The 15545-nt window shown below is 40.8% G+C and overlaps 1 protein-coding gene across 2 annotated transcripts in view; it reads right to left on the reverse strand.

The window, feature by feature from the left end:
* The window catches only part of mllt3 (MLLT3 super elongation complex subunit), an 88432-nt gene that overhangs the window by 28222 nt on the left and 44665 nt on the right, over positions 1–15545 (reverse strand). For both annotated transcript variants that reach the window (XM_062994087.1, XM_062994086.1), the window contains exons 3-7: positions 12893–12975; positions 12641–12784; positions 9726–9764; positions 9414–9539; positions 1323–1913 (exon numbers count right to left, since the gene is read on the reverse strand). In XM_062994087.1, the coding sequence (XP_062850157.1) occupies positions 1323–1913; positions 9414–9539; positions 9726–9764; positions 12641–12784; positions 12893–12975 (983 nt within the window). The remainder of the gene's footprint in view (positions 1–1322; positions 1914–9413; positions 9540–9725; positions 9765–12640; positions 12785–12892; positions 12976–15545) is intronic.

A 15545-nucleotide genomic window follows, 5' to 3' on the forward strand; every position in this document is an offset into this window, starting at 1 on the left:
AAATCTGAACAGGGCTACACAGGACATGGGCACTAAAAACAGCCTAGCCTTTGGGAGGTGCGCTCGCAGTGCAGGTCCTGAGCCTGGATAAAAATAGTAGGGATGTGTCAGGACGAGAATCCAGCGTAAAAACTGTGCCAAGTCTGGTATGCAGACCAGATCTGCTGTGGAGACCCCAGATTTATATATGGAAGTAGCGGAAAGTATTTAAAAAAACTAAGTGATCAGGTGACACATAAGTTATTAATTATTAGCCCTTCTATAATGATCAGACTCAGATGTTCCAGCTGTGTTCATTGTTAACAGTTGTAAAAGTTGCATGCTTATACATTTCTGACAACTGTTTGGAGAACGTCCCTTTCTGTTCCAGCATGATTGAGCCTCTGTGTGGGGTGGGGTGGGGGTTACTGTTCTTTTTATTTCTTTTGACAGAGGGAAAAATCTCAGTATGTATGGGGCTTCAAACCTGGAGCAATACTAGCAAGTGTGACATTTGTGTTCTTATTTCACTAAAACTCCAGCCACATATAATGCAAACCATAAATGACTTTTACAAAGGCTGTGGCAATGAACTGAACATTGGGAGTGACCAAATCTATTGGGGTGTTGATTTGGCATGTCAACAACTCATGGATCCTTACATTACACAAAGCTAGTAAATGGAATATGTTTACTTTAAATTTTTACATCTGTTTATTTGGGGGACAATTTGGCCATATCTGAATATTGTGGGGGCCAAGTCCGTCCCCCAGTATACATTGCAACTACGGCCTTGACTTTTACCAGTTAGAAAAAAGGACCACTCCATTAACAAGTATTCAGAACTGGGTCAAGGTAAAAGTAAAGTGGTTAAAGTACTGGACTATTAATCAGAAGGTCACTGGTTCTATCCCCACCACTGCAAAGTTGTTATTCTTGGGTCCCTGAGCAGGGCTGTTAACCATCAATTGTTGAATTTTGTTCAGTCACAAAGTCTTATTGGACAGGCATACACAAAACAAATCTAATAAGCACCATGCCACCATGTTTCTGATTTGAATGAACTTCTATAACTTGCCACAGACCTCAGAACAAGCCGGCAGTATGACATCAGTTTGTTTGTTTGTAGGTTTAATGGCATGTTTACACACTGGTAATGCCCATGGCAGAAAGGTAATTCATCCGATTTTAAAGTCATTCAATTCATTAATCAGTCTATGGTGTGGAATATTAAATGTGTGTTTTGTATGGCATCAGTAAAAGAATAGTCTTAGCACAAAAGCTGGTAAAAGTAACGACTAAGTACTATAAACGACAAGCTGATGAACTTAAAAGCCACTTACATCAGATTTATTAGAAATGTTATCATCCATGTCCGAGTCATTTGGGTCCACGACATCCTGAAAAGGAGGCAACGTGGATACCTTCCTCCTGTCAGGCAGCTCGTTATTCCGTAACTTAGCATGCTGGACTTGCGATTTGTCCTTTACAACCTTTTTATCCAAGTGGTGATGCTGAAGCAAGTTTGACCCGGCCTGCAGCTTCTGCGATGACTCAGAAAACCCACTTTTCCTTTTTTTGGTACCATGGCTGTCTTCATCCAACACGGGCCTCCGTTTATTGTGACCCAAGCTTGAGAAACTAACCTCAGTAGGTCGGTGTTCTTTAGACATGGCTTTGGGCTCTTTAAAACCCATCTTAGGGATGGACTGTTCATCCCGTAGCGGCTGGTTCTCTTTGGGTTTTTTCAGCGAGTCTTTGGAGACTTTGCCAGAGTCCCTGCTGGAGTCTCTAAAGGCACTTTTGGACTCTTTCGAGTCTTTGGAAGGCTTGTCTTTGTGTTCCTTAGATGGCTTTGGCAGCTTGAGAGAGCTGCTGCTGATGCTGTTGGTGGTGGTGGTGATGGTGAGGGCACTGCTGCTTTTGGACCCGTCCTGCAGAATAGAACAAAGATTGGATGTCACTGCTAAATAAAGGTTTGCTTAATCTTCTGTGTTTCAGTATGGAATGCCTTTATTTGTCATATATACTTATACATGTATACAGTACAATGAAGCTGGGGTCAGTTTGGGCACAACCACTGGACGGCACAACTGGAGCAGACAGGGTTAAGGTCCTTGCTCAATGGCCCAACAGTGGCTGTATGGCAGAGCCAGGATCCAGACCCATAATATTATGACAGATAGCCCAAAGCTCTACCAACTGAGCTACCATTGTTCCACTCAAATATGAATATACCTAAGTGGAGCAGCAATTAATCACACTAGTCTGGAACTTATTTACTCTGGTGCTACTGGTTAAAAAGGAGGGTTTAGGGGTGGTCGAACAGTCTAGCCATTGGGAGGTGCACTTGTCGATGTGCTCTCAGAGCTGGTCCCAAACCCGGATATAAATAAGGAGGGTTCTGCCAGAAAGGGCATCCAGAGTACAAACTGTGCCCAATCAGGTATGTGGACCAGAATGCTTCACTGTGGCATCCACTAAAATACCTTAGCAGCAAAAAATAATAATAAATAAATATTTAAATAATGCAATAATTATATCATATATATCATATATCAATAAGTAAAAACTATTGAAATGTCCATTTCTACTACGGGTGTTTACATTTATTGTCAGATTCTGGTAGTTATTTGACTATTTAAGTGCTTAAATAAACAGAACAAAAATATATGTAAAATATAATAATATAAGTAAATTAATAATACAGCAGTCATTATCGTCAGATTTTAAATATTCACAATAATGTTACATTTTAATCAACATCCAACACCCCATCCCCCATTACCATCAGTCACACAAAAAACACCACCACCTCTGGACCTCCACTCAGATATATTTCTGTGCTTTTGGGAACTTTTATCTTTCAATATAATATTTAATTTCTCCCGACTGCACATGTAACCGCACAGAAGACTTTTAGATATCAGTGACTATAAAGCTACTGTAATAACCTCTGTTGCTTTGTAAAAAACAAAAAACTAATTCACTACCCAATGGATTACACATGCTCTGTATTGCCAAAAGTATGTGTACATCTGACCACAAACTGGCCATCCCACAAGCCTCCACTTCTTTGGGAAGGTTTTCCACAAGATTTTGAAGAGTGGCTAGGTGAAATTGGGTCTATTCAATGAAAAGACCTTTGTGGATTCAGACACTGATGTTAAATTAAAGGCCTGGCTCACTATCTCCATTCCAGTTATTCCCAATAGTCTTCGCTAGGGTTCTGTGCAGGCTACATGAGTTCCATCCCACCAAACTTAACAAACCATGTGTTCATGAAACTTGGACATACACCGATCAGCCATAACATTAAAACCACCTCCTTGTTTCTACACTCACTGTCCATTTTATCAGCTCCACTTACCATATAGAAGCACTGTAGTCCATCTGTTACTCTGCATACTTTTCTTAGCTGGTATCTACCTGTTTTTTAATGGTCAGGACCCCCACAGGACCACCACAGAGCAGGTATTATTTAAGTGGTGGATTCTCAGCACTGCAGTGACACTGACATGGTGGTGGTGTGTTAGTGTGTGTTGTGCTGGTATGAGTGGATCAGACACAGCAGCGCTGCTGGAGTTTTTAAATACTGTGTGCACTCACTGTCCACTCTATTAGACACTCCTACCTAGTTGGTCCACCTTGTAGATGTAAAGTCAGAGACGATCGCTCATCTATTGCTGCTATTTGAGTTAGTCATCTTCGAGACCTTCATCAGTGGTCACATGACGCTGCCCATGGGGCGCTGTTGGCTGGATATTTTTGGTTGACTATTCTTAGTCCAGCAGTGACAGCGAGGTGTTTAAAAACTTCATCAGCACTGCTGTGTCTGATCCACTCATACCAGCACAACACACACTAACACACCACCACCATGTCAGTGTCACTGCAGTGCTGAGAATGATCCACCACCCAAATAATACCTACTCTGTAGTGGTCCTGACCATTGAAGTACAGCATGAAAGGGGGTAACAAAGCATGCAGAGAAACAGATGGACTACAATCAGTAATTGTAGAACTACGAAGTGCTTCTATATGGTAAGTGGAGCTGATAAAATGGACAGTGAGTGTAGAAACAAGGAGGTGGTTTTAATGTTATGGCTGATCTGTGTATAGTATTTAAGTAGATCTATATAGTGTAACTTAACATAAAAAGAATTAAAAAAACTGTTAAAAGACATTTTTGAAAATATGATCCTTAGGGACATGTAAATTTGAACGCTTACTAATTTGTGTACATGGACAGAAGGTGACCTACTGGAAGAAGGAAAGCTGAAACCTTCAGTTGTGACCTGGATGTGGAGAATTTAGGGCACTTCCTTTGCTAATGACTGGGTGTTTCTGTCATGAGGTCAGACCGGGTAGCCCCTGTCAGTATTTCACTCATGTAGTAAACCCATTAGGCAGTCTAGACAGAGGAGGTGTTATGACCTGTTTAAATTAACTCTGAAGCTTTTTATTTTCTTTATCTACCATTGACCCTTGGACCTCTGAACACAAAGATGTTTTTTATGGTAAGCAAAGAAAATGATTCTAGTTAACTAAAAGAATAAAGTTTTTATATATTTTTTATTATCTGTTAAACTGTAAAAGTAGGTTTTACAGAGCTGTAAGACACAAACAGCTGGCCAGATTTAAACAGCTGGCCACTAAAGACAAGTAACCAAACCCTCTTAAAATATTCTGTTTGTTGTATAATATTACATGTAACAATTATTTTTTGTATCACTTAATCACAATCTTTTAAGTTTATTGTGATTGTCATTATATTTGAATTACTGTCATCCTCTTAATTTACTTTATGGGGTGCTTGGCGTCTAGTGGGGAGACGAGACTTTTTATTGCTGTTTATGGTTTTAAAATGGGATGTCCAACAAGATCATGGGCAGATGTCCACATACTTTGGTCATATAGTGTATATTTATTTATTGTTATGGTGATTTATACAGCACTCAAGTGGTGCAGTGGTAAAAGGAGCCAGCCCATTACTGCTGAGATCCAAAGTACGAATATCAGCGTGCTAACGACTTGTTGGGCATCTGCACGGACACGATTGGCTAGTCTTTAAAGAGGAATGGGCGTAACAGCCTAGCCATTGGGAAGTGCACTTGTATATATAAATATATACATAGGGTATGTGTTATACACACATTACATACATATTACATGCTACAACTAGATAATCTTATATATGATACATGAAAGGGGTGGCATGGTGACACTATAGTCTCTCAAGAAAAAGGTCCTGGGTTCAGTTCCCAGGTGGAGCCGTCCCAGTCCTTTCAATGTGGAGTTTGCATGTTCTCCTCGTGTCTGCATGGGTTTCTTGCAGGTGCTCCAGTTTCCTCCCACAGTCCAAAGACATAAAGTCAGGTTAATTGGAGCTACAAAAGTCCCACTAGGTATGAGTGTGTGTGAATGTGTGTATTTGTTTGCCCTGTAATGGACTGGTGACCTGTCTGGGGTGTTTGATGCCTTTCGCCCAGTTAATCAGACCCACCGTGACCCTGAATAGGATAAAGCGGCGGTAAAACAAGCAATGAAAAAATGACAGAGACATCAAAAACACTAAATGCTGAAATGTTATAACTGGGACATGATATTAAGTCAGTTAATTGTTTTTGGCATAATAAGTGTTGTACTGTTACTGCAAAAAACTAACATGCCAAATTAATGTGTAAGAACTTGAAGTGAGAACACAAATTGCCAAGAATCTATTTAATAAGCTGATCAAGCAAAATGATGCATAAAAAGCAACTTTCAAATACTACTAGTACTAAAACTCAAGATAACAGCTGTGTAAACCTAGTCTGCTACATTACATCAACATTCTACCTAATTACAGAAGCTTCAAACCCCAACATGAAATCAAACGGAAGTAAAGTAGAAGACAACATTTGAAGACCGCCTGACTTTTTGCTAAGGAGGCTGGTGTAACAGTTCAGAAGGCGAGCCACTCGTGACCCCTGAACTGTCAGTAATCCATCATGTGCGGGGCCCTGTTTAGATTGGGAACCGTTTCCATGTGCAGCAGGGACTCCCATAACCTCTCCATGCGTGCAAACCGGCACTTTAGGCTGGATCACAGTAAGCGATATGTCACTGGAGACTAAAAATAAAACCTAATCGAAGAAACATTGAGGGGTACGGTCGTGCAGGATTTATTAGCGTAATGAATAAAGTGGTTTACTGGATGCAGAAGGAAAAAAAAAGGTTAAACTTTTGATGCTCCCTGAGAAACATCGTTGGAAACAAGGAACTTTTCTCCTTGTGACTGGAAAAAAGGAACCATTTGTTTGCTTGCCCAAGTAGATTGGTGGAAAAAAATCTGGTGAAAACTGAAAATATAAGTATTTTCACAGTTAATTCAAATGTCGCTCATGTACTGCAAGAGCTTGTTTTCTTTTCAGCCAAGGAATACCTGCCTTACGCTAGTGTTTCACAAAAACTCAGAGGTAAATGCCCCCTATTATAAGAAGGTTAGAAGATCTTTAAATGCCAATGAAGTCGTGTTGTCATTTTGTAGTTCACGCCATGTTGTTATGCCCATATTTGGTAACCCGGGTCTAAGATAAATTTTGAATGGGAAAATGAATGGAGATTTCGAAAATTGCCTCTCTCGCATTCTGTAGTCATAAAAAATGTTCCAAAGCTGTTACGTTTTGTTTTATGGAGATTCTTCTGTCTATTATCACTGGATCCTCTGAATTATGAAGTCGTTAAAGAGTCAAAATATGAATATTGCTACATGTAAGCTAATGCTACTGCACACTGAATTGACATCACTAGACTGGAAGCCTCTTAAATAACCGATTCACCAGTGTAACAGTGGAGTGATATTCACAAGTTTTAGTTTATATTTTTAGTAACTAGCTACATTAAAGTAGAAAGCAAGGATGGTTGGGTGTTACGCCTTTGGTTGCAGTCACCAAAATGGAGGTATTGCGGGCTCCTCATTCCGTCGATTCCCAGCAAATGTGACCAAGAGGAGACTGTGGGCGCGTTTGCTAAGGTAAGTTAAGCTAAGCAAATAAATTTACGAAACCTAGGAAGCATAACCCTACGAACATCTAAGTTTCATCCTTGGATAGTACGCCTTGCTTTGGTGTAGTTCAGTGACGTCTAATTAATGCGCAGTAGCATTAGCTTTTGTGTAGCATTATTAGTATTACGACCCTTTAACAACCTCGTAATTCAGAGGATCCAGTGATGTACGGGAGAAAAATGTACATAGGACAAAACGTATAGGGTTCTGAACATTTAGTTTATTTAGCACAGGATGCGTTAGAGCCAATTTTTTGAAAACCCCATTCATTTTTGCCATAGGAAATCGGGCTTAGACCCGGGTCTCCAAATATGGGCATAACGAGGACTACAGAATAACGCACGATTTCAGTGGTCTATAATCGGTGAAGCTTTTGGAGAGATACGCCCATTTGATTGAGGACTACAAACTCTAACATTATAAATGAGCCTTTATTTAAACTAGCCATTTTCCCTATTTTTTACTACTTAGCAACCATTCCATTTTAATCAAAGTCAGTTTTACTGGAGCAAGACTTTTATGACTAATTATGACACTTTGGTTTATTGTTTGAAGTATCACTGTCATTATAATAATAATAAGGTGCTTAAGAGGCATAGCAGGAGAATTGCGCTAACCCACTACCACTACAGATTGGCTATTTCTGTATGGGAAGAAGACCAGGTCCCAACAATGGATTGGTGTCCTGTTTCTGGTGTCCTGTGTTACTGCATTGCACCCAGTGATTTCAGGAAAATCAAACCCACCACGACCCTGAGCAGGATAAACATAGTGCTTCACATACACTACTGAAGTCCTTTTCCCATTATATTATTTTGGTCCAATTACAAAAAGCACTTGGGTGAGGCAGCAGTCTATAATGCAAGTTCAAATCTCAAATCAGCTATCAGCCGACCAGGCATCTACACAAACATGATAGGCTATGTCTGAGTTGGATGGTGGGTTTTGGGTTGATTAGGGGGTTGGCTGAAATCCTGCGATGGATTGGCATTGGATTGTTTCCTATTGCAACCAGATTTTTGGCGATCCCGTCTAGGATAAAGCGCTTGATGGTAATGAAATGAAAACATATTTTGTAGATCCAAACCTTTTACTAAAAATATTAATTAAAAGGCTTGATGGTTCAGTTATTTATATCAGGAAACTAAACGATAATGAATAAGACTGTTGAACCTAATGATAAATTGCCACCAACACAAATAAGTCTGTTTTGCTTAAATAAATATAGATGAGGAGATTATATGATTAATGTGTCAGGCCTAAGCAGAGCACATCCCAGAAACATTTGGCACGACATGCACTCTTCCAGTTACACCCAACAGCATTTTATTCACCTACTGGCATGTTATCGGGATGTGGGAAGAAACCAGAGGTTGTGCATTGTTATAATAAAAGTATTTCTTTATGTATTTATTGTACTGTATGTATGTATGTACTGTATGTACTGTACTGTCTTTGGTGTATTTGGGGCATTCTATCAGCATTGTTATTATAAATAACAGTATAGCTGTGATTACCTTTAAACAAAAAAATAAAAATAAAAATAAAAAATTTTGTTTATGCATTTTCTCCCCATTTCTCCCGACTTTCAGAGTATCCAGTTACCGGATTGCATTATGCTTCCTCTTTACTGATGCTGATCCCCACCCTGATTGAAGAGAGCAAGGCTGACACACGCACCCTCCGACACATGTGCAGTAGCCGACTGCATCTTTTCACCTGCACGAGGCAAGTTCATAAGCGGATCAGCTTTGTGTACGGAGAGACACGCCCAGTCCACATTATCCCTCGACTCTGCACACTGTGCAGGTGCCAGCAGTCGTAATTGCCTCTGTTATCTTGCTCCCACCCTGTATGAACACCAGCCAATTGTTGTTCATGTAGGCGCCCAGCCCAGCCGAAAGTCAGCTCTGGTGTGCTAGGGTGTTTTTTACCGCTGTGCTAGCGTGTTTTACCACTGTGCCACCTGAGTGCCCTAAACTCAATGTTCTTATAGGAAACCTGACAAGATACCTGGAGTATTCTTCTTACCAAGTGACACTTTGCTTGGTACCTTGGGCAAAAATGATTACACTGTTGCACAACAATGCATAACTGTAATATTTCATTTATAATCCCTACTTTTTGCCACTTTGCTCAAAGTGCCAAATGTTGTGCTGAGGTTTTTACATTTAGATCAGAGGTGGCTTGGCAGCTAAGGCTTCAGCCCGAGGCTCCAAATTTATATATCAGTTTAACTCCCCTAATCTCTGGATAAATGCAACAGACAAATGGTGAAAAAGTAAATACAGAGTAATCTAGTAAGTGATTATTTCTTCATACACTATGTTTCATGAACACAATATTCGACTTTAATCCAGTTAAGAATACACTGTCCACTGACCTTGGAACTGGGAAAGGACTTGTTCTTTTTGCCATCGGAAAAGAGTGTCAGTGAGCTGCTAGGTAAAGTGGGCAGCTTCAAGTGCTGACCAAATAGAGATGTAGAGCCCTCTTGCATGACCATTACCTGAGGAACATGGAAAGGAAAAATGATTCAGGTGATTATGTAGATGATTATGTAATGTTTAAAACACTAATGGAGGAATCGAATGGAACCGGAGAGCATATGAACAGAAAACACTATGTCAAAGTGCCACAGTAAGCTGCATTGATGAGATGTATTGATTATAATGAATAAACAGCTCATTCTTACTTTAGAGTCCTCCGAACTTCTTTTGTGAGGATCTCGTTGCTGTGGAGCACAGAACGTAAAGAATTAAAGTTTACAGTTACTTTACTCTGCTTATTTATAGGTCTCAACAACGCAACTCAACACATTTTTCTTCCTTTAAAGACTTCCAGTGTAACAGCTGCCGTACTAATCAATCAACATGGTTGATTCCCACCACACCCTTTCTGCAAACCAGCAAGCACGATGGGAAATGAGCTCATACTCATGGCCAAATAACAGTTGAATTCCTGTAACAGGACTTTACAGCAAATTCCTCCAAGACATTAAATGCTCCGTGCACGATCCTTTCTGATACTTCAATTAGTCCGGCGGGTTTTGAAGTGGCAGCAAAGTAAACAAAGCACAACTCTTCATATAAGAAAAATTTCCTCTGGCATGTGCTCAAAGTCAGCTTCGTACCCAGTGGTGATTGATGGCTCAGGTTGGAACTAGCCCATTTTTATTCATCCTGAGAACGTATTTATTATGGCTGATGAGAACTGTAATTCCATTAGGACTTATGGGCTGAGTGGGTTTTACTTTAAAGTGATGAAGAAGCAAATAGTATAGAACAGCCCTATGCTCTTATCGGAGTGTGCCTGCAGCTATATCTGACCATGCCACCCACATAAACAGCAAAAAAACAGCTAGGCTAGGATTCAGCTCTTATCCTAAACTACTCTACATATGTACTGTCCAAACAAACTATAAGAGAACAACAGTTAATAGTCCAGATTTAAGATTTGTAGAATGATAATGATGTTTTCCATTTTCAGTAAAAGTCATCTCATATTTAGGTGACATTTGAGGCTCATAATGCAAAGTACACTTGCATTATCAAAGAACACAGGTTTGGGACATCAAAACATTGTCATCTATGTTTTTTAACAGTCATTTTTTAACATTGGCACTGCCAGGTTGCCATTGTTGGGCCCTTGAGCAAGGCTCTTAACCCTCAATTGCTCAGACTGTATATTGTCATGGTACTGTAAGTCTCTTTGGATAGAAGCATCTGCTAAATGCTTAAAATGTAAATGTATTGAACAATAAATCTTTGCAACAAGGTACTCGGGTGGCGCAGTTGTGAAGTATGCTAGCCAGGGATCTAAGGTTCAAATCGCAATAGTATTATCAGCCAATTGGACATCTGCATGGTCACGATTGGCTAATGTCTGAGAGGGGAAGGTCAAAACAGCCTAACATTGGGTGGTGCACTTGTCAGTGCACTCTCAGTGCCAGTCCCAAGCCCGGATAAAAATAGGAGGGAAGGGCATACAGCGTAAATCTGTGCCAAGTCTGCTATGCAAAACATATCTGCTATAGACGAACCCTTATTATGGTGGCAGCTGAGAAAAAAGTATTCCCAGCTGGCACGGTGGTGCTGCTGGTAGAGTGGGTATTGGGTATTTGATCCTCAGCTCGAGTCACTGTCTGTGAGGAGTCCATGTCTGAATGTGTTTGTTCCAGACATGGTTTCCTTCCACTTCCTAAATACTTGCAGAAGGTAAATTAGCCCTAGGTGTGAGTAAGTAAAATGGAGTTACAGAGAGAGAAAAAAGTGTTGTTTGTTCCCCTATATTGCATTGGCACTCTCTCCAAAATGAGCCCAATGTTTCTAAGTGGCACCGGGCCAACCACCACCACCCTGATTTAGATAAAAAGGTTAATGAAAATGAAAGAATGAACCTTATCTCATGGTTTACCTCATCAAACCCTGAGCAATGTCCCAAAAACTCAAAGACTTCTGCCCAAATACACCAAAGTGTTCCCTTTTCTGTCTGTTCTGTCATTTTTACTAGCTGTTCACGCTAATTACGGTCCAGCACCACCCAAAAACTTTTCTAGGCACAAATACACCTTGTACAAGATTCCAGTTCATCACAGGCCATCACAAATGCACCCACTTACTCATTCGCTTGTTTTGGAAGATGGGATGACCCAAGCAGACAAGAGCGGGAAAAAGACTCTCAAACATTGACCGTTGTGAAGAACTAAAGCCAACTAAACCCAAGACGCCGCTGGTCAATGTTGAAGTGCCATTTGAGACACTACATTTGTGAATGTGTCTTTACTGGTAAACAGAATAATGTTGGTGTGATTACGCTTTCATTTAGTCTCATTTCACTTGGTTTTTACCAAAGATTTCTGGGTTGGAAAGGAATCCCAGGCTGGGCTTACAAATACAAAAGGTGCAAGGCAGTACATGAACATAGCCATTGGAGGAGAAACATGTCAGTGCACCCTTAGTGCAGGTCCCAAGCCTGGATGTATGAGAGGGTTGCATCACGAAGGGCATCAAGTGTTAAAACGCTGTCAAATCAAATATACAATCAAATGACCTGCTGTGGTGACCCCTAATGGAAGCAGCTGAAAACAATCACTCATTTATTTACTAGAGTAACCTAGAAAGGTTTGTGACAAAGGTGCATAGGGTAGTAGAGATTGAACTCTGCTATGTAGTCTGCTATGTTTTTATTTGTGAGCAGTTTTATAATAGTCTCTTAGGGGTATGTTTTTTTACCTAACTAGCATCCTGTCCAAGATGAGTAACAAGGCAGGATGCCCCTCATCCCCCGACATAGCCAATCATGTCTGTATGCAATTTCTGACCAACCGATAGCACTGGTGGGAATTTAAACCCTGGATTCAAACCCAGGGGTACTGGGCTAGCGTAATTTACCAATGTGCCACCCAAGCACATTCCAAAAACTTCATTTAAAACCACTGAACCAGGTTAAACAAGTACAAAAAATAAACTCTGCTGCTCCAAGCTATCTGTTTGATCTGATCTACCACAGTGTGAGTATTCAGGAGCTGTATTTCTAAGCTCTGTTATTTTAAACATATTCTACTCAGCTAAGTGATTCACTTTCCACCCCACAACGTGTGTACATTACCCCTCCGGCCTTGAGCAGCTTTCTGCGGAACTCCTCTGTGGGGTTATTGAAGGTTAGCTTCTCACAGCGAAGGTGATTGACAGGGGGGTGACCCTCCAAGTGCAGGAACAGATCGTAGTCAAAGCGCACCTTTTTTGGCTCCTCCTGGTGAACAGCAAAGCAGGCGGTTTAGACGTATCATTTATGACGCTGAGGATTTGCAAACTCTCGAGCACTGAAACCTGCCAAAAGAACAAGAAATCTGTACTGTACCTTGTTTTTGAAGTAAACTTCAATAGGCAGGATGAAGCCGGCGTATCCAGACTCCTCCACTTTATATGGTGGATCCTTGCACACTGTCAAAATGAGTAAAAGGAGAAAAGGAACATTAAGGGTTTATTATCTATTTATTAGGACTTTAACATCATGGTTTACACACTTTGGTTACATTCATGACAGGACAGGTAGTTACTGGTTACACAAGATTAATCAGTTCAAGTTTTAATGTCAAACACAGTCATGGACAATTTTGTATCTCCAATTCACCTCACTTGTATGTCTTTGGACTGTGGGACGAAACCAGAGCTCCCGGGGGAAACCCACGCAGACACGGGGAGAACATGCAAACTCCACACAGAAAGGACCTGGACCGCTCCACCTGGGAATCAAACCCAGTACCTTCTTGCTGTGAGGCGACAGTGCTGCCCACTGATCCACCGTGTCACCCCATTTAGGGTTTAAGCTCACATTTTTTTCCTATAGGCCTTTACTAAGTTTAAAATAAATTCTTCTGTGTCATGTCTTATGTTGGAGATCACTGCCATCAGATCGAAGACACTATTTAAGCGACTTACAGTACGGCAAGTCATAGCCAAGTGGTTAAGGTACTGGACTAGTAACCAGAAGGTTGCTGGTTCCAGCCCCACCACTGCTCGGTTGCTTCTGTTGTGCCCTTGAGCAAGGCCCTTAACCCTCAATTGCTCAGACTGTATACTGTAACTGTAATGTAAGTCGCTTTGAATAAAAGCATCTGCTAAATGCTGAAAATGAAATGTACAGGTACAGTGTACAGTTTGAGCAATTGAGGGTTAAGGGCCTTGCTCAAGGGCCAAAAAGCAGCAACCTGGCAGTGGTGGGGCTTGAACCAGCAACTTTCTGATTACTAGTCCAGTACCTTAACCACTAGGTTACGGCTTGCCGTACATAAAAACAGTAGACGCGCCTTCCCTCTGACATGTGTTCAACATGCAGCCAATTCTTATTATCTGCTAGTGTTGTTCCCACATGTATGGAGAGCCACACTAAGCTTTATGTGAATCCTCCCCAACCATCCCTGGCCCCCACTTGCGCAGCCGCCTGGCCAGACCTGAAGACTGCATATCTCTGACCCCATCTGACCTTTTCTCCCACTGCCAACTGTGTTTGTGTGTACACCCAGGCCAGGTCGGCGGCTCCGCTTAGATTCTAGTTCACAAGTTCAAACACTTCATAGTGATGTGCAAGCGCAATAGAAAGCAATAGAAATAGAAAAGCGCTGTGCCTCCCGTGTGCCCCATTTGGACTGCAGTTTTAGTTCATTTCCTACCTCACAAGTCTTAAATAAAATGTGTCTGTCAAAGTAAAAAACATAACATGATCAATATATCTCTGGTTTCATTGTGTACTTATGTATGTGTGCTTTTGCACACACAAAAACACACAGGTAAATGGCAGCCTCAGTCCTAATGATGTATTTGGGAAGACAGACCCATGGGACACTTGTTTGTCTTGCTACCCCTGTGTCCCACAGGGTCTTGCAACAGCACCAATAATTAGTCACCAGCCGCCATGTGCACTGAGAGTCAAAGACATCCTGAGGCAAGTCACCCTAAAGAGAAACTGTCCTTCTAATTGTTCTCCACGTCTAGTATGATGTAGAATGTTAAACTGTAGATTATTAATAAGAACACCCTGTAGAAAATGTTTTGGAGTCTAACAAGCTAAACAGCAGACTACAGAGGTCAACAATTAGGTGCTTCTGAATCCATGATTTTCACTAACAATAAGTTATAATGGGAAAAAAAAGAAATGAAAGGAAAGACAAGTGGCAGCTAAGTGGCAAAGCCTTCTGACCGTTGCCTTTTATTGTGGCTCTCAAAGTTAATGCACTTGTTGGGTCTTGAGCCCAGCTAGTTCCACAAAAGCACACTTCTCATGTTACATGGCAACCGAGGCTCAGCTTTGACACGGTAAGTAAAGGATCTCCTGGCTAGACGGCTTGTGACCTTAACCTTAAGGTCATGGTGCCCCCACTCAGCCCTGCTGAACAAATATTATGGGTTGCAATTAATTGCATGACTGGGTCAGGTTCAATTATGAGCTGCTAAATGGTTCTATTCAGTCTGGTCTGTTTCTTTTCTCCGGTTGAAGCCATCAGATGAGTCATGAATGCTAATGTGACTCTTATCAAGTTTATTTATAATTACAGTGATGCAAATTGTGCTGTTGTACAATAACCAACCCTTAGTAGCCCACAGTTAACCAATAACCGACAAGCTCACAGTGTTACATCAAAATGTAAAACAACTCACAGAGTACCAAAACAAGTCACACAAACTTTATTACTGCCATGTTCACTGTGATCCACTGTTTATTCATCAATAAAGAACACTAGGATCATCATAAACAATCAGAGCAATCAGAATGTACAGTTTATACAAGGTCATTAACAAAAATGCTAACTAAACATGCTAACCATACATTTGCAGTCTGTATATTAAGAGTTTTACCTTTATGCTGAAGGATGATGCAAAATATCCACATTATTTTCATAAAAAGATCCACATGTGCAGAGATTAACATGCAGTCAGATTCCATACTGATGCAAAAGAGTTTGTGATGTTAGTGCCTAATAGTTTAGTTGTTCATTATTTAAATTCTATTAATG

Source organism: Trichomycterus rosablanca, chromosome 4 (assembly GCF_030014385.1).
Source record: "Trichomycterus rosablanca isolate fTriRos1 chromosome 4, fTriRos1.hap1, whole genome shotgun sequence".
Lineage (NCBI taxonomy): Eukaryota > Metazoa > Chordata > Actinopteri > Siluriformes > Trichomycteridae > Trichomycterus > Trichomycterus rosablanca.